An 18,499-nucleotide genomic window follows, 5' to 3' on the forward strand; every position below is an offset into this window, starting at 1 on the left:
ATTTGGGAATAACCAAACAACAGACAAAATTAGAAAGAATATAAAACATTTCCAGGACAGATTTTAAGGATTCTTTCTATAAAAAAAAAACAGCTGTGTGAGTCGGTTTTAAACTCTCAGAAATTGCAAGTAAATCTCACAAAGAATTACAAAGATATGCCAAGTAACAAAATGTTAAAAGTTAAAAACATTGAAATCGATTCAAACTGATACATATATATATATATAATATATATATATATATATATTAAAATGTCTATTTCATGAAAAGCAGTGTGTGAATTTTTTTATATATAACTGTGTGTACTCCCTTACGCTCGTTTAAATATCAATTTACTGCATCTTCCCCACACTATTTATTTAACTTAATCATACTTAAAGTATGTATTGAGAAAGACCCTTAATTGTTTTACGTATTTATTGTCTTTCCAATATCAGCGAGCGCCAATTCAAATTCCTGGTAACCAGGCCAACAAAAGCTTATTTTCATCCTGATTTTCTACCAGACATTTTTTGGGATGAGTGGATATATTTTCCAACGATTTTCACGAAATGGAAGTTCTCTTCGCGCAGAACGACTCATTTAGCAAAGAGTTCAATCGAGTTTGCGTATCAAACCATAGCGATTTAAAATTGCATTTAGATCACACAACGAATAATCTCTTAAAAGTTTTTTAAAGAGATTGATGTTCCTCCTCGGTTGCATCAAAACGTCGCTCTCGCCAAACTCTTTCGTCCTCTCTAAACAAAGGCATCATGCCATTACGCTTCAGCCCAAACATAATTCAAGCTACTACTTATCCCTGACAAAAAGGAAAAAAAAAGTAACAATTCCTCATTTATTCCTTTTATCTTCGCCTGCCATGATCTAATCCTTTTGAAGAAACTCAAAAAAAGAATAAACTGAAACAGAGGGTAAAGCATGAAAAGGTTTTTTTGTAAAAATTTGCCTGTTTTTGTCTGACTTTCATGAAAAATGCTGCTGGATGGAGATCAAACTTGAGAGCGTTTAGTTTTTTTCGCCCCCGATGGCATGCTTTCAACAGCAAGGGCTGTAAATGTTTGAGCATGGGCCGTGTTTTCCTAAAGCGCAGGAAATGACTTCATTGGCTAGACCCGCTGACGGCCCCCTACAGGTGGTTCGCTCGCTGACCCATGCTAAGTGAGCTGCACGTGCTGAGACGCGCACGCACAAAACGGGGCTCCCCGAGGCCCGCCACCCCACAATGCACCTCTGTCTGCAGCAGTCACATCTGTCAGTTTTTTTACAAGCTACGTTGACGGCAGGAAACATGAGAGAGGCTGCGAAACAGAGGTCCTTTATGGTCGTTTTTTCTCGCGCCGTGGAGTGGAGATCCGTGGCCTGTCAACGTCAGGTTCACCAGAGAGGCATCATGGGGTTCAAGATGAAAATTAATAGCTTCTCGAAGTATAGCAGCGAGCGCTAGTTCATAAACCCAGAGATGCGATTTTAGAGCTGTCGGCCATGGTTTGTGGGTCATTAAGTATCATTTTCCTTACTTGAAATACAATAAACGTTAACCGAAATTAACGTATAATAATATAACGTAAAATATAAACATATTTAATTTAGTTAAGTCTAGTTTAAGAATTAAAATAACTAAAACAAAGCTTTTTTACTTTAAACTAACTGAAATAAAAACACTTCTAATTTTAAAATAATAATAAACAAAATCCAGAAACGTTCATTTCAAGCTGAAGTACTAAAATACCCAAAACAAAAATAGGTAGCGCTTTATTTTAAGGCGTCTTTGTTACACGTTACATGTATTTAGTATTGTAATTAAAATAAGTTAATAAATAATCCTAAGACAAACCCCAATTATATAGTATGAATATATTTTATTTAGTTTAAACTGAAGTACTAAGAAATTTATATTGGTAACACTTTGCAATAAGGTCTTATTAGTTGCATTAACTAACATTTAATTAATCTTTGTTAACTGTAATTAATAATAAAAAAATACAACTATTCATTTTTAGTTCATGTCAAGTTTTTGATGGAACTGAGCTAAGATGACTTAAACACACAACAAACATACTAAAAGTTGGATAAGTTTTAAAAACTAATTTAAAAACTGGGCTAATGGCTTAACATAAAAAAAGAGAATCTGATGTATGGTAATTAGACATTAATGACGAAGAGGAAGAGGTTAGCGTTACACCATCTACTGCACAGCTGCAGTATTTGGACGCTAATGGCTATGGCTAACATCCGTGTGGCGGCTTGTTATTTATGGCGTAATTGCAGATTCATAGCCGACTCATAAATGCGGCCGCTCCTAACCACTGCAGACGGTACGCGGTCGGGTAGGCGTAATGACAGCATCACCGATCTCGCAAATCCCATAAGGCTGCCAAAACAGAGTACAAGCGTATGTTTAGCATTTGCTTTCAAACAGTCAGAGGAATGGCAGCCGAATTAGATGGTCAATTTCTCACTGCCGAATAAATTGACTCTGGTTTTACAGCTTACGAGACCGAACCCTATGGTTTGGTGCGTTTGAGTTTATTTGTCTATGACCACATATTCCGGGCATTCGCTGAGAAACGACTGGGCGCCATTGGCAGAGAGCAAGTGCAGTAAGAGAAACCTGCGCTAATGCTAAACACCTCGTCCAGGAATCACCGCCGGTCATTACTTTTCCCAGCGCCATCTAAACAAAATCAATCACGCTTTTCTAAGTAAGTCATAAAAAACTCTCGGTGCAAGGTTTCACTGTGGTCTCAAATTTAACGTATTTCAACAGAAAACACTCCTAGCTTAGCTGATGATTCAAAGGACGAAACGCTATACATTGTCAGAGCGATTTCACCCGGCCGTATCTCTGCTCAGTTTCAACTCTCAACCTAATAAATCGCTTGAAATGTCAAGGACACATTCAAAATTATGACGAGCCCTGCGACCACAAAGGAAGCAAGCAGGGTAGAGAGAATTATTAAAAAAACACATCTACAGGCAAGGCTGTTCCCTAGCGGTTAGCGCACATGCTCCAAACATTGCAGGAAGCCATTTCATATCCATTTCCTCTTTTACTAAGCTATGCCTACGAATGAAAACTCCTCAGATGGGCAAAAACCTGAGAGAAACTAGCTAAAATGTGTTTTCCGTACACAAAATGGCTGAACTCACCTGCGGCCGCACCACAGCTAGGGGCAAGATGACCACTGGAGCAGGTACACATGTTGGGCCTCGAGCAAAAGCCATCTCCGCACGAGTTTCTACAGATCGCTGGAGAAACAAATATTCACTATAAGTGATCAGCAAAGGCATTTTAATCTGTTAGCATAGAAACAACGATGGATAGTACACAACGATCATTAATTATGTGCGGTTTTTGGACACAACTGCATGAGCGCCAAAGCATGCAACGTAGTGAGATGCGGCATATTACTTGTTGCACACTGTGTACTGTTTTTTCCACACGTACTTTGCAGTAGGTCTGGGTTTTGAAACAAATTTCATGTTTCAATTTGATTATGTCTCACAAACAATTATTGTCCGGTATGGAAAACAAATCTGATAATTAATCTGTTAAAAAATACATGAGAGTCAGTTTGTTTTACACCAAATATAATGCTGAAGATTAATATTAGCTGATGTGTATGCAAATACTGTATAAAGTTCTTTTAATTTAATTTTAATCAATTTTATAATTTAAATAAATATAAATATTTAAAAGGGGGCTGTCATAAACACTTGACGGATTTATTCAAACTTAAATGAAATATTCAAGACCAGTAAAAATTCTAACAAATGTTACATGGTGCATATATTTAGCAAAATGTTTCTCTTTAGTGTTTATTTACCGTATTGTACTGACTAACGAGTCAACAAATATGTTTTTTGGGTTTTTTTGAGGTAAATGTGAGGTTAAGTGACATAATTATAAGCTGTTACATCGCCATCTTTACGTGGTTGAAACACTGATTGAACAATTACATATGGATACAGATTCCGGTAAGTTTTACTTTTTCTTTTAATATGCCTGTAGATGTTTGTTCATGTTTATTTGATGCTGAAACCGATCAGTTAGCATGCGCTTTGTGTTGCCGTTACTTTTGAAATGAGGTGCTACAGCATCTGTTACATCTGTCACTTGACATTAAACAACGGCAAAATGGTATGCATTGTAATAAAATTTCTGAATTTCAAATATGAGACTTTGTTTTATATCAGTTGTAACAAAGCACAATGCTTATTGCTTATTTATTTGGTGGGAGGGTGCTGCAATTCTGCATTTATTAACTGAAAACAGGCTACACTAACCGATTTAAGAATTTATATCTTTTAGTAAAAATCTTTATTTTTTACCCATCAGTTCTTTTCAGTACACTAGCATCAGTTTCTGAACATAGCTTGAGTCTTAGGTCTAAGCCTTTATCTCTTGGGGGTTGTGTTGTGGTTAAAGGTACTGAGGTCAAACCCCAGAAAGAGCAATTCATGAACTAGTAAGTAGGTGATTTCCCCCTGATGTACCCTTGTGTGAGGAACTTAACCACAGTTAGCTAAAGGCTAACTTTGCGGTTAAGTGTCCTGTGGATAAGTGGCATCTTCAGCATGCAGCTTTAAAAAACAAATATTGCAGATACTTACGAACTATACACTGGTTCCCAGCAGGAAGCGTTTTCCACCCTGGACAACAATAGGAGTGGAAGCGGGAACCACATACGTTGGGCCTGAAACAACGGAAACCAATCCATTACATTACAGAAACCAAATATTATTCCTGAACTTTTCTCAGAAACATACAACAGAGTGAAATATCTACAGTCTCAAAGACCTCCTGACCCTTCGCAATAAATATGGCTCAATGCATACAACGGCCCCGCAGGACTTTCCAGGGAAACGACATGAAAAGAGTTTGTTTTGAGTAGGACCATAACCAAACTTCCTGGGACAGAAATATTTATTAAGCTACTCTTACTCTCCCCAATGCGCTCATCCATGAGCTGTTTTTTGGCAACTCTCTCACAGAGAGTTGGTTCCAAAGGAAAGTGTCTGTTTAGTCATTATATGAGTGATTAATGACAGGACCAAACCCAAAGAGTATTTCTTTGCTAAAGTGTGAACAAACCCAGCACCATGTTTTGCGGCTCACTGTTTAGTGACTTAATCCAAGATGACCAACTAGTAACTGACAGCTTGGAGACAAACCTTTCCTCAGAAACCTTTCATTCATTTCAGTTTCTCTCCAACAAGCCCTTGGGATCTCCATCAAACCTGGACCCTCGCTGCGAAAAACAGTTTTATTTCTATCAGCACCAAGTTAAGCCTGCTGTAAATGGACCTTTAAAAAAACCCACAAGGTACATCTGTCTTTCTACGCACACACATAAATTCCTTTCCTCTACAAGTCAAGATGTTTACAAATGTCAGTCACCTGGGGACAACCAGCTGTAGTTTGAATCTTTTGATGGATTTCAAACCCAATTTCCAGACAACACAACTGCTAACAAAAGAAAGCAAGAGAGATGTGGAGGGACAGAAAGAAAAGGAGGCTGATGGAGGGCTAGTTGAAAACGGAAAATGCTGGGGAAAGGGCAAGAATCGGTGGGAGGTAAAGAAAACAAGTGGAAGTGAAAAGTTTGGGGGGTTGGGAGGAGGGCCACGGAAAACAAAAGCAGCAGCGGAAATTAGGCCAGAAGATGATGAATTATCAGCAATGTGGAACCACAGAGTCTTATTTCTCAACTGGAGCCTGAAAAATTAGGTCTGAAGCTCACGCACAATGATGCCAAGAAGGTTATCCCTAGACGCAAACCGATCCTTCTTTCTTAAATCCTACGCTTTTCAGTAGAGATGCACTGAATGTTTGGCAGCTGAAATTATTCAGCCGAAAATAGCAATAAGTGAAAAGGCTGATTGAATTGTACAAAACAATGGAATTTTTGGGAACGCTATCACATCAAACGCACTCTTTATAATGCAGCAAACATGTCGGCAGTGGATAAGCTGAACGAGAAAGACGCAAAAATCATCACCAGCACCAACAGTGAAAGACTGTTTATACAACAATTCTATTAATATGTTTATTATAACATTTACGCGTAGTGCTCAAAAGTTTGGAATATGTAATATTTTCTCATGTTTCAAAAAAAAAGTAAAGTAAAAATACAGTAAAAAATAATATTACATATTACATAATACTGTAAAATTATTTTTACATGTAAAATTAAAAATAATTAAAAATAAATGTAAAATAAATGTAAAATTGTATTTATTTCAGTGATAAAAGCTGAATTTTTGCATCATTAGTCCAGTCTACAGTGTCATCATTCTAATATGCTGATTTTTCCATCTTTTTTATCTTTGGCCAATCACACGCCTGATTTAAGAAGGGGTTATAATATTTAAAAATTGGAATTGATTTGTTTCTTTGAAATGCAAGACAAAAAGAAAAAAGCTCCTTTTGACTATTTAAATGATGCAGTGGTCAAAATTTTTTTTAAAAACACATGAAAAAAACAAAACATGAAAAAACATGCGTTATTCAAGTTTTTCATTATATGCAGTTTCAGCTTCAGCCAAGAATTTTCATTTCGGTGCATCCCAACTTTTCTGTGTTCACACTTCTTTAAGCTGGAACAATACTTAGGGAGTAGTCATGAAATATCTGCGGTGAATACCAGAAAATGCATTTTATGAACACAGTCCATGTAAAACTACTAAATGTATTAGTTGCAGTACAGTGCGTTTACCGATACTAAATGAAGAACATTTACAAAACCCAACCTCTCAAATACGAACCAGCACCTCAAAGACACATAAATTGGTAACGGGTTCTTTGCTACAAGGCAAATACCTGGAAAGGCCATGTGACTCCTTAAGCTAGATGGACCAAATCATTTCACTTCACTGGGTCAAAGCCTTTTTCATTTACAGGGTCTACAAGCCCTGGGGCCTGAAGAGATTTGCAAGCAATTCTTTCCCGAAGATCACCAGATAAAACAGGTCGACTTTATGACGTTTGCAAACTGAATTCCAGTAAGGTCAGGACAAGGCTGAGATTGGGATGCTTTGACGGCCCCTGGCTAGTTCCTGGTGAGGTCATAAAAACCCTAACACGATGAAGGAGAGAGGGTTAGACAAAGATAGCACAATTCCGTCTCACCGGTTGCCACTCCTAGAGAGGTTAAAGGTCGATTTAGAGGCATCTGCTCCCACCCCCCAGGACTACTGCTAAGTCAAGAGCCAATGAGTTAATGGCACGGTTGTTTTAACATTATAAAGCTCCCAAGTGTAAAACCTCTGGATCTCGATGGCCTTTTCTTGTCCAACTTGGCCTGTTTCAAGCCCCTGACCCTAATGAACTCCAATCACACTGCCGTCTAGACCACACACACTTTTAATGCTACGAGGGAGGAGGGAGGTCGCTCCATATGATTTCAAGTCCCATGTGGGAATGTTGTCGCTTTCATGCATTAGCTGGTCCATAAGACACTTCGGAGCAACTGATGGTATCGGGAATAAACAACACAAAGCAACTGGCTGTTATGCTTTTGCTTGTTTGTTGCAATACAATGAGTGCATTTGATAAGACGATAAGAATTTCTGGGCATGCTATTATGCACACATAAGGATACACTTATCAGATCTGCGTCTTCCTTTCCACTGGTTAGATGACAAACCCAACTGAAAAGAGAATAAATATACTTTTCCGTTATTTTATTTATTTTATTTTTTGTGGGGTCCCTTAAAACTCGATTGGCTCCATATCCACAGGCAATTTTTTTGGTCCTAAACTTAAAAATGTATTTCTGCAAAGAATAATTCCACAACAAAACGTTGTTGGCTTGTAGCAAGCTTTTCGAGATCCAAGAAGGATTGTTTTCCTTTTGACTGGCATGCACTTCTAGCTGTTAAATGAATATAAATCCAAGACAAAGAACTCAGTCTCTCTGGGGATGCAAACACCAAACGTTTTGAAAGAACTGGAGCCCAACTTTGGAGTATAGTGGAGCTGACATTGCCTCTGAGACATGTTGAGCAAATGAAGAGAAACCCCGGCCAAGCCAGCAAGACTTCTAAAAACATCTACCCTGAGCGTGCTGCTCGCTTTGTACTGAGCAAAACTCCTCAGGGTTGGCACCGAGAACCACATAATCATATTCTCACCCCAGGCCCATTGCTTTTACAGCAGTCTCCCAGACTTTACCTTCATTTAAGGGGCCCCCAAATCCAATGTGATCAGACTTCTCCAATCTGACGGCCAAATTATGCTTAGTAAGGAGAGCCAGTAAGCTCCAAATCCTACTGCAGCTCTTTTAAACTGTCTGACCCAGGATAACTTGGCTTGATTGGTCAGCAGTAGATCAAATGTGCTTTTTCGTGCAACATCATTATAATCAGCGTTCTTAAGGGCTGTTCTTACACTGTGTTGGTATGTTAAATAGGATTACAAATGGTGCATGCTGCTGATTAGACCTTTCTTTGAGACTACAACATTTGTAAAAAGGGTCTTTATGTTTACGAAGGGAACAGTTGGACAGAAAAGCATGGGCTCTCAAAAGGGCATTGTGGCATATTTCTCAATTGACTCAGTGCCACATGGTTCTGCTCCACTGACCGGATCAGATACTCCCTCTTAGTTTACCTGGAAAAGTGTTCAGTTAACTAATTTTTGACTACGATACAGGTCAACTACTATTGGTCCCACTTCTGGTATCGTGGTAATGTACAGAATGGTGCTTTGTTTCTTAACTTCAGTGGGACTCAAAGTGTCTGTTTGGCCTTGCTAAATTTGCTTCAGACGTTAAGTGAAAAACCCTTTCCTGATTAAATAACGATCCGAGAATTACAGACATATCTCTGATTTGAATTGCTCTTTCCCACCTCCAGCTTGAAAACAACTGTCCCTTGTTGGAACCCCCCCGAGTAATCAGAATACCTCATTTCCTGTTGCAGTTTGCAGGGGAGTTATAAGCAAGTACAGATGAGCGCATGATTGGATAACTGTTTCGAACATACGAGGGCCGAGCGACACAAAACAGCCATTGTTTTCCCAAAAATGAGAAAAATACACAGCTTTGGCTTTGCTGAGAAGAATGCAGACACTAAGTTCGAGAGCCACTGGAGGGCTTGGAAAAACATCCATCATGCAATCACTCCTCTTTTAATACATTTAAGTGCGTTTACCTCAGCTTTCAACAGAAATCAAAGAGCCAAAACACCATGCATTCTTCTTGGACATATATAGACATACAATTTACGATAACCAAACAATAATATCTTTCAACGGTGCAAGTTATCAGTAGGAAATGACACTCCTGTTGTCACGACCAACATACCGAGGCATTTCAGTACTTAAAATTCCTTCACAGCAGACTCACAACACTTCTGCAGCTGGCTCCATCACGTAAGTTGCTCTCTTAATCGTGCCTTCAACCCAGTTTGGCTCTAACCCAAACAGCACAGCAGGTTGCAACATAAATCTGCTGCATTAAAAAGCGCATTTAAAGAAGATGATGCTAGCTTCGAATTCAAGCTTTAAAGACGAGATATACCAACCCCCAAATGAATATACTGTACTTCTGGTAATAAAAGTTGAGTTAAACCCTCCGCCTCATATGGTTAAGCCATTATAGTGTCCACTTCAAGAATGAAACTGACAGAGAACAGGAGCAGGACGTGACTACAAAAACTCTTACCCCCTGAGGGACTCCTGGCCTCTCCGTCGGACCCTCTGTTGCACCTCCCCCTCAGGTTTTCCAGTGAATCGACTGGCCTGGATGTCTCCATCTCCTTGCGCCTGCGCTGAATGGACCGCGGCCCACCAGATCGCGGCCCATCCGAGCACCACCTTGGCCAGCTTCCACACTCCCATTGGCCCCTGCTGTGCGACTCCTGAAGCGCCGTTAAACGTGCCTCACCCGCAATAAAACTCTTCCTTTCCAATGAGCTCTTCAGACGCGAACTTCAAGCTTGTGAGCTCCAGACTGAAGGCTAAAAAAAGAGAAGATAAAATGCAGAGCTTTACTGCCTAGCCTATTTGGCATATATACAGTGAACATACGAACAAATGTGCCCCCTCATAAATTCAGCCATTAAATCGCCTACGGTCGATGATGGAGTTTTTTATAAAGTGTAGTATTATTCCAGGCAAACCGTGTGGCTATTTAAGCGCCAGTCTGCATCCTTTTACAGGCCCACTTAGACTTGTCTTAGCGCGTAGAAATAACCAACTCTTGGCCAAGACTGGACTCCTGGTTTTGTCCTCAACCGGCTCATTAAAAATAAGATTTTAGGGTAAATAATGGGCCTCAAAAGATTTAGAACCATGACAGAAATGGGTTTCGACTTCAGAGGGGTGGCAAAACAACATCGTTTTCTTTTCAGCATGATATATTTGCGTTAAACCTCTGCAAAGCGGGCGTACTGCTTAATAAGGACATTCTTTAACGGAGGTAATCTGGTTGCTTCTCCGCAGACTTGCTTATTATGACTTTATTTTACTGCAAGCCGCTTTTGATAAAAGAGTTCGCAAAATGAATACTGTTTGACATCAAAGGCCTGGTTTAATGAGAAGATTGTGATAATAAAGTTAGTTAAATTACAGTACGCCATCTAAGATGACAGGTCTAGTTGGTCTGAGAAGGAAAGTTTGAAGAGTTTGAAGAGTTTTCAAGTGGGCGGGTCTAACTGCGGCGTGAACAGAAAAAAACAGCTGTATACATGCATTTTAAAATCCGATAAGGTATCATTGCAGCGTTGATAAAGAATTTGCGAAGTTAATCAATTAAGATATTATTTAACTTAATTATTTTAAGTAATGACAGCGTCAGCTTTCCATTGGTGGTGAAATTAGTAAAATCACAGTTCATCTGAAATTTGACAGGTCTGGCGAATCTGAGAGGGAAAGTTTGAGGGGGTTTCGAGTGGGCGGGGCTACAAGTCGGCGGACAAAGGAAGAAGAAAAAAAAACATCAATGACAACAATCGTCTTTCCAAGGTATTACTATAAATTACGTTTCCGCTCTTAATGACGTCACACGCCGTGACACAATTCAACATCTTCTGCTTTAATTATGACGTCAAAAATACAGCACGTGAGCGTTTCCTTTGTGAAGAAAAGAAGAAGAAAAAAAAAAGTTGAGCTTGCTGAGGCGAATAAGCGCCTCGCTACACACATTATTTCGTGATTAGCATCCAATATTCCGCTAATAATCATTTTAGCCTATTTTAGTGAATATCAAGTGTATACTTGCAGTGTAACTGTTTCACTTTTAAGTTCAATCTCTCTTAAAGTAACTTTTTTCGTGTTCCTAAACTTTACACTTTTTCTCATCTTTAAAAATCTCCACGCAGTCGCGCAGCAGAATAATAGTTTTGAATGAGTTCGCCGGTCAACAAACTGAGGAAAGAAACGCCGGTTTGCGCCACCGACGGCTTTTTCCCTTCAAATAAAATTTTTTGCAAAGAAGCTAACTCCCTGATCGCCTTAAACTCGTTCTTTCCTGCGTTTTAAATGAAAATCGCGTTGCAAGCGTTTCGCTGAAACCGATGCGCACACAAAATAAAGCGCGCGTGAATAATCGGGATGTTGAAGCAGAAATACCTCGGATGTCTCGGAGTGCCTGGAGGAGTCCGTTATTGTCACGGGATATGTTCCTCTGAATGGAAAACTGCACTGTAGCCCTTGTGAGAAAGAGAAAAGTAAGTGAATTACCCTGATAGGTCGAGGGGAGGTGCTTTGCTGGAAGAAGCGCAGAGGAGGGGGTTTGAACCCGCTGACTGGACCCCTGCGCCGCAACCAAACATTATTGACACGAACGAAAGAGAAAGCGAAGTATGTGATTTAGGTCTTTTGTGCAATTTCTCTTCTCTCTGTCTCTTTGGAACCAGAGAACGATGTAGTAATGAAGTGGACCGATTAAGAGGGAAGGGTGGTCCTACAAATGAATTTCGCAACAATCACGAGCCAACGTTTTACCTGACATCAGTAACATAGTTGTGTTTGTCAATATATTGATGTATTTAATATTGTTGCAATACCTCTTTTTTAATGAGACTTGCATTAAAAACTAAAAAAAAAAAAAAATAATAATAATATAGTAATAATAAATAAGTTCTATTTGTAAATATATATATATATATATATATATATATATATATATATATATATATATATATATATATATATATATATATTGCAATTATTAAATATAATTACATTTTTGGAATGTAAATGTGAAGCATTAACAAAAAAATATATATATATATATATATATATATATATACAGAAGATATAGAAAATTATCAATTGTATATATATTGTATATATATATATATATATATTGTTGACAATTATATAGATTATATAGACAATAATTCGATTTTTGGTATGTAAATTTGAAGCATTCAAAAATATTTAAATACTAAAGTTTCTATCATTTATCATAATTAATAATTATGTTATATGTGGCATATATTTTAAATGGTACATAACTGCAAAATAAATGCATTCGTGTGGCATTTTTATTTGCTTATTTTATAAACAAAATATTCATATTTTTTCTTCGCAGTTTACTTTGTCACGATAATCTAAGTCAAAAGGTGAACGGAAAACGTTTTAGATCGTCTTTGTATATCTGCATATTTGATTTATTTAGCATGTTTTTGCATATAAACATTTACCATTACCATTTATATTGGCAGTAAAAAAGTTGAATCAAACTTTTTAAATTGTCTTAGTATTTGGTGTGATCTATCTAGGTTTGATTTATACCAGCTTCATTTCCACAGCACATGCAAAAAGAGCAAAATAAAGAGTTTTGCATTTATAGTAAAACGTAAAACATCGCCGTGACTAAAAAGTCAAACTAAATGAAAACTAGGTCATTCAGGTTCAACACGTCATATTCAAAGAGCGAATAATTCAGTGTTAATAAAGCTTTGTTTTCTCACTCGTTTTTTTTTACTGCTACCTAGCTTGCCTGATTTTAATTGGCTGTTAGGGTTGACGCGCCACCTGGGTGGTCGAACAGCTGAGCGCAACCCAAATGCGAGCGACAACGTTTTTGAAAAGGCCCAACTGAGTCAGCAGGTTTAAAAAACATGCCTTTGTTGCCTGGCCGATGTCAAGAAAGGCCTCTGTCGCCCCTTGCGTGCGTCGCGCTCGTTTGATCCCTCGCTAAGTCAAAAACGTGGGAGATTCGGTTAAAATATGTTAGTTCCCAAAGTCATAAAAGTTAATTGAAGAAATCGGCCCGTAGCCGTGTTTGAGCGCGTCTCGTGATTAAATCGACTACGTCATGTAAAATACGTCCATGGGCTTTTAGCGCTAGAAATGATTTGCGGGGTGTTTTCCGTTCCCCCTCGTCCTTGGAGCGAACGCAGTGGAATGAGATAGGAGCAATGTTCTTGGCAGAGACGTCCTTCTCCGAGACCCACGCGGCTCGCCCCTAAACAGAACCACATTGTGCTCCTAGCCCGCTTTCCCTTTCCTTTTGACTCCCCCTCAACATCTGACAGGTTGTGTTGAACAGTATGCTAGCGCCCAAAGAGGATGCGACATCCAGGGCCTTTCCAGGAAGACGACTGTTTCTGACTAATCTTTCTGACTGTCGTTTTGCCGAAAATTGTAAACACGGTCTGCTTTCGATTCGAGTAATGCTTTGCTCATTAGCGCCGTTTGCTTAGCACTTTTGCTCAAAGTGGTTGGAACGGTCCAGACGCCGAAGGAGCAGTTCATCTGCGGGAAATGTAAGCCGTCCTAGATGCAGATGAGTTTGTTTCTTCATTGGATTTGGAGAAACGTAGCATCCCATTGACTGCTCACCAATGGATGCGAATGGGTGCCGTCAAGAGTTGCTAAAAACATCACAAGTAATCCATACCACTCCAGTCCATCGAGTAACACCTTGAGAGGCGAAAAGCTTTGCGTTTTATAAGAAATGAATCCATCATTAAGATGTTTTTTGGCTGAAATAAGTGTCCTAAGTTAAAAATACTAATCTCATGTTACCTTTCACATATTCGTTTAGGTTTCAGAAGCAATGGTTTAAAGTTAAATATGTCTTAATGAGGATATGTTTTCTTAAAAACACAGCTTTTGGCTTTTCAAGATGTTAACTATTTAACCATTCACATCCATTGGTGAGCAAATTTTCTTTTTTAGGTCAACTATTCCTTTAATGCCTCATTAAATGATGTGCTTTATTGCTTTTTACCTAATCAAACTTGCCATTATTTTGATCGACAGAGCCATATTTAGAGGCCAGAATATCTGAAAACGTAGAAAATATTTGTCTGTATATGTTCTCAATACGCTATAAAGAACATTTCAAATGAAATGTGCATGTTTTTGCCAAATTGTTTGTTAGAAAGGCAATAATTACTAGCAGGATTGGAGATGGTGTTGTTCTACGGCTGGAGTTTGTCCTGGAGATGGTTGGTTTATAAGAGAAGACGAATCCTGCGTAAACCAGATGACGATCCAGTTGTTTCTAATATGGTTCTGGTCTCTTCGAGAAGCCTCTGTTTTACTCGTCCATTAATCCTGTCGATGGCGCATCGATTGGCTTCAGCTCTGCATCTCTGTCTTCTTTTTTAAAACAACACCATGTTTTGTTTCGAGAACACAGTGTATTATTAAAACTGGACCTGCACTTTATATGAGGCTTTTTGGGTCATAAAAATGTAAAACCAAGTAAACAGTAAAAGTGTTTTAACAACTAGACTAAACAGACAGTTTGTTTGGGTTTTGTGGTCTCCCAGCATGCATTGTAGCATGCATAATTTATGCAGTTATTGTTATAGGATAATTGGTTGATTGATTGCTAACTTTGTTATTTAATTAAAAAGTCAAAACTAAAATATTGTGAAAATATTATACATTTTACAAATTATTTTTAGACTATACTGTAAAATAAAATCTATTCATCAAAGCCGAATTTTCAGCATCATCACCAACAGTTTACTTTTTTTACAGTTAAAATGAATAATTCATGTTAAATTCCTAAATCAGAAACTCCCTTGAGCTTGCTGAAACCTTGATGCAGTTCATCTGCCAGGAAACTAGATACTTCTACAGGTCCTGATATATAAAGAATCTCAGCTGAAATCTGTTATCGGTGCGTCTCAGAGCATCAAAACTGAGGCCGTAGCGAGACACCCCTGTCATTTATTTTGGAAAGACATTTGATTCAAGCCACATGGGGAATGTTATGCACATTAGTGCTGTGCAAACTACAAGCATGCACATATGTTCATGTTCCTGAGAGTTTCTTCAAGAGAAATGGAAGTGCTCCTCATCTGTTGGGTAATGAATGCCCTGCAATTTGACATTTTAGCCTTGATGCAAGCAGCGGATGTATAAAATGCCCTATGTTGTAAAGTATTGAGTCATTAAATGAGGTCTGGACTGGTTACAGATCTGGGTTTGTGGCGGCGACCCACAGGGGTCAGGGTGGAGCGTGACTCAGTTTTGAGATGCTCCCTGCGGTCTGGCGTGAAAATGGCCGTGAAAGAATCGACGTGACAGTTGAAATTATTGCATCTTTAAGTATATGCTTTACTTGCATAGAAAAGATCAACGCAAACATATTCTGCTAAACATCTTATTTTGTGCTCCACAGAAGCCATGCAGGTTTGGAGCGACACAAGGGCGAGTAAATGAGGAAATCTGTGGTCATCAGTTGAAAGAATCCACCATTAAATCTCCCATAAAGTCGTTGGGTTTCATTCTGCTCATTTCCCCAAACATCAGAGGAGCACTAAACTCAACACTATTTTGGGAAGCAGCTCTTCCGTCACTTTAATTTTTGGTGCTTTGTTCTTTTAAACACCTTGTTCTTTTTTTATTCCTATATATTTCAGTAACGCTAACCTCACCTTCCTCCGAGGCAGCTGTAGACCTCCAGTGATGTAGCGAGGTAAGAATGCGCAACTTCAAAGGCAGAAGCGAGGACGAACGCAAGCTGTTTTCAACCTGCAAAACTGTGTCATCCCGTAAAACAGGGAAAATAAAAATGTGCGCCAATGCCAAACAACATCACGTGCCTTTGAGAAACTCAAAGGAATTACTCACTTGAGGAATTACACACTCCTGCATTGATAGTGTGTGGTAAATCTGATGTTTATTGATCGCTTTAAATTACCAAGAAAAGGTGAGTAAGAGATTGAAAAGATTGAGTTGCAGAACCACTGGGACATGTAAAAAGTTCCCAGAATGCAACTCTGCAGAGCTAGAAATGTCGAATAAAGGCAGAGGGGAATTGGCAAGGAGAAGGAATTCCAATGGAGCTGCATGGAGCGTCTGCTTGTGAACTGCACCCCGTGCTAATGGATTTCAGATGTACCGTGTCTTGCACTCTCAAGCGCGCATAAAACATTCTGTCGTATGGGAATCTAAGAAACGGCAGGAATTCGTAGAGGAACATTCGTAGCGAAACCTAAAGATGTGTATATTCTGTGTATGAGAAACCTATGACCAATTTTGGGCTGTCCTGTTATGACTTCAGAGGACTTACAATAATCATACAATAATGTATGTCGTATGTAAATCATAGAATAATGTTTTGCTGTGTTTTTGTCCTTTTGCAACTTGACAACCATTCTCTTGGCTTTTGTTCTTTTGGAAAAGATCAGCTCGGAAATTTACGAAATATTTCCGTTTGAAGATGTAAATGTTGATTTTAAGCATTTGTGGTTGTACTGTTCCTTTAAATATACACTAACACCCATTTAAATTTAGATGATCAAATGTGATGTAATGATGCCTTAGAAGCCCATCTGAGCTGATGCTCAAGACGCACCTTGCAGAAACCATCGACAGCTGCCTTTTGTTTTGGAAACATCCATGGAAGGTCACGAGGTTGCTAAATATCCGGTCTTGGTTTGAAATGCCCTGCACCAGCAGTTTTTCACAGTCTATTCCCTGTCTAAACAGATCTCCACCCCAGAGAAAACGCATCCATTCTCACCCCACGCCCTCGGAAAACCGCAGATTCATTCAGATAAACGCCATTCATGCAGAGAATGAAAAACCACTTTGACTCCTCACTTAATTTGGTCATTAATCTTTTGCAGATTGGATGCGCACTTCCAGGTTTGAATGAAATGCTCACATCTGTGGTTAATTACGAAAAGTGGGGAACGCTGATCTCCGTGGCTTCGTCTTGATAACGCAAATCCATGCCCTAGCGCGAGTGAACAGGGGGCCTTGCTAAAACAACGATTTGCGCTCCAGGGAGCCAACTTGTCTTCGTTTTTGGTTTAACTCGACTGTAAACTTGTCATGTAAGTTTGTTCCAGCGATAATTCATAAACGTCTGCAATGTTTTTGCAGCGTTTCTGCCTTGAAACACCTGGTTCCTTTTGTGAAATGGTTTTGTCAGCATGTGGTAGAAGCACCTTCAGTGTGCAGTCCCCAAAACCTGGGCAAAATTGTGTGTAAAAGTGGATATCAGGTTTCCTTCAAGGTTTTTGGAGGGGCCATTCTTGGTTTTCAGTTGTGTAACAGAAGAACCCTGATATGTTTTGACTGTAGTTTACCACAGACGGTGACTTTTACCATGCTCTGCGTCCTGCTGAGAATCTAATCCTCACCCATTTCCTCTCTTCAGTCCAGAGTGATTGCATATCTTGTATGTCCATTAACTCTTTGTTGGGAAGCTTTTGTCAAATGCTTCAGAATTTGTAAGCACAACTGTGAGTTCACACCTTGTATTTAATGATATTAGTGGAACATCAACAATGTCTACCTCACACTTGCTTGCGATATCAATTCATTTCTCTTTCTTTTCTTAGAAAGACTGGGCCAGGGAGTCATTCAGCTCAGCAATAATAAACCTGGATATGCTCCAGATCTCAGATTATTTGCACAGCGGCTCCCCGTCTCAGTCACTCCAGAACTGGTTGTTTACATTGAAAATGACCTAGAAAATATGGCCTAGCCAGTGGCCACAAGATCCCCCTTTGGCTGAGGTGAAAATGGCGTCACAACTCATGCAAAGAGCCGTTATAAGCAAACATAAAGACTTTCTTTTCCAACACACAAGGCTAAAGCTGTGAGATATTGCAAACTAAGTGGGTTATATAATGTCACTGGAGGAATTTCTTTAATGGGAGTAGCGTAGTTGGGCTCTGAAAGTATGCACCTCCTATAAGAGAGAGTATGTTTTGCCTAGATGCTAGTGAGATAAAATTTAGACACTTTTGCCGAACTCTCCAGCCCCTGCTGAGAAAAATACCATGCTAATCTAGTGACGTAGCTCTAAAGTTTCAGAAGAGATCTTAACATGTTCTCAAACTGTGTTCCCAATGTTCGCAATAAAAAGCACTTAATTGCAACTTTTAAAGGTGTGCCATGACCTTTATATCACCACCTGTGGTTGAAGTATAAATGTCCTACACTAGTCAAGCTTTACTGTAACAGTTTTCTTAATGTATGTGCATTACATGAATGTACAAAAAACGCAAGGACGAATGCTGTAAACTTAGTTTCCCACCAAAATGGACTCTTAATGTCTTAAA

General features: G+C 39.0%; 1 protein-coding gene and 1 long non-coding RNA gene across 2 annotated transcripts in view; one reads left to right on the forward strand and one right to left on the reverse strand.

The window, feature by feature from the left end:
* The window catches only part of fbn2b (fibrillin 2b), a 64,882-nt gene extending 53,225 nt beyond the window's left edge, over window positions 1-11,657 (reverse strand). Inside the window, exons 1-4 of the mRNA XM_043223082.1 lie at window positions 11,580-11,657; window positions 9,673-9,967; window positions 4,619-4,701; window positions 3,155-3,253 (exon numbers count right to left, since the gene is read on the reverse strand). Coding sequence (XP_043079017.1) covers window positions 3,155-3,253; window positions 4,619-4,701; window positions 9,673-9,848 — 358 coding nt within the window. The 5' untranslated portion in view covers window positions 9,849-9,967; window positions 11,580-11,657. The remainder of the gene's footprint in view (window positions 1-3,154; window positions 3,254-4,618; window positions 4,702-9,672; window positions 9,968-11,579) is intronic.
* LOC122327636 overlaps window positions 1-18,182 on the forward strand; it is a 49,482-nt gene extending 31,300 nt beyond the window's left edge. The window contains exon 7 of the long non-coding RNA XR_006247702.1: window positions 15,601-18,182. This is a non-coding gene — a long non-coding RNA (uncharacterized LOC122327636). The remainder of the gene's footprint in view (window positions 1-15,600) is intronic.
* The last annotated feature ends 317 nt before the right edge of the window (window positions 18,183-18,499 follow it).

This window comes from Puntigrus tetrazona, chromosome 22, assembly GCF_018831695.1.
Source record: "Puntigrus tetrazona isolate hp1 chromosome 22, ASM1883169v1, whole genome shotgun sequence".
In the NCBI taxonomy this organism is placed as follows: domain Eukaryota; kingdom Metazoa; phylum Chordata; class Actinopteri; order Cypriniformes; family Cyprinidae; genus Puntigrus; species Puntigrus tetrazona.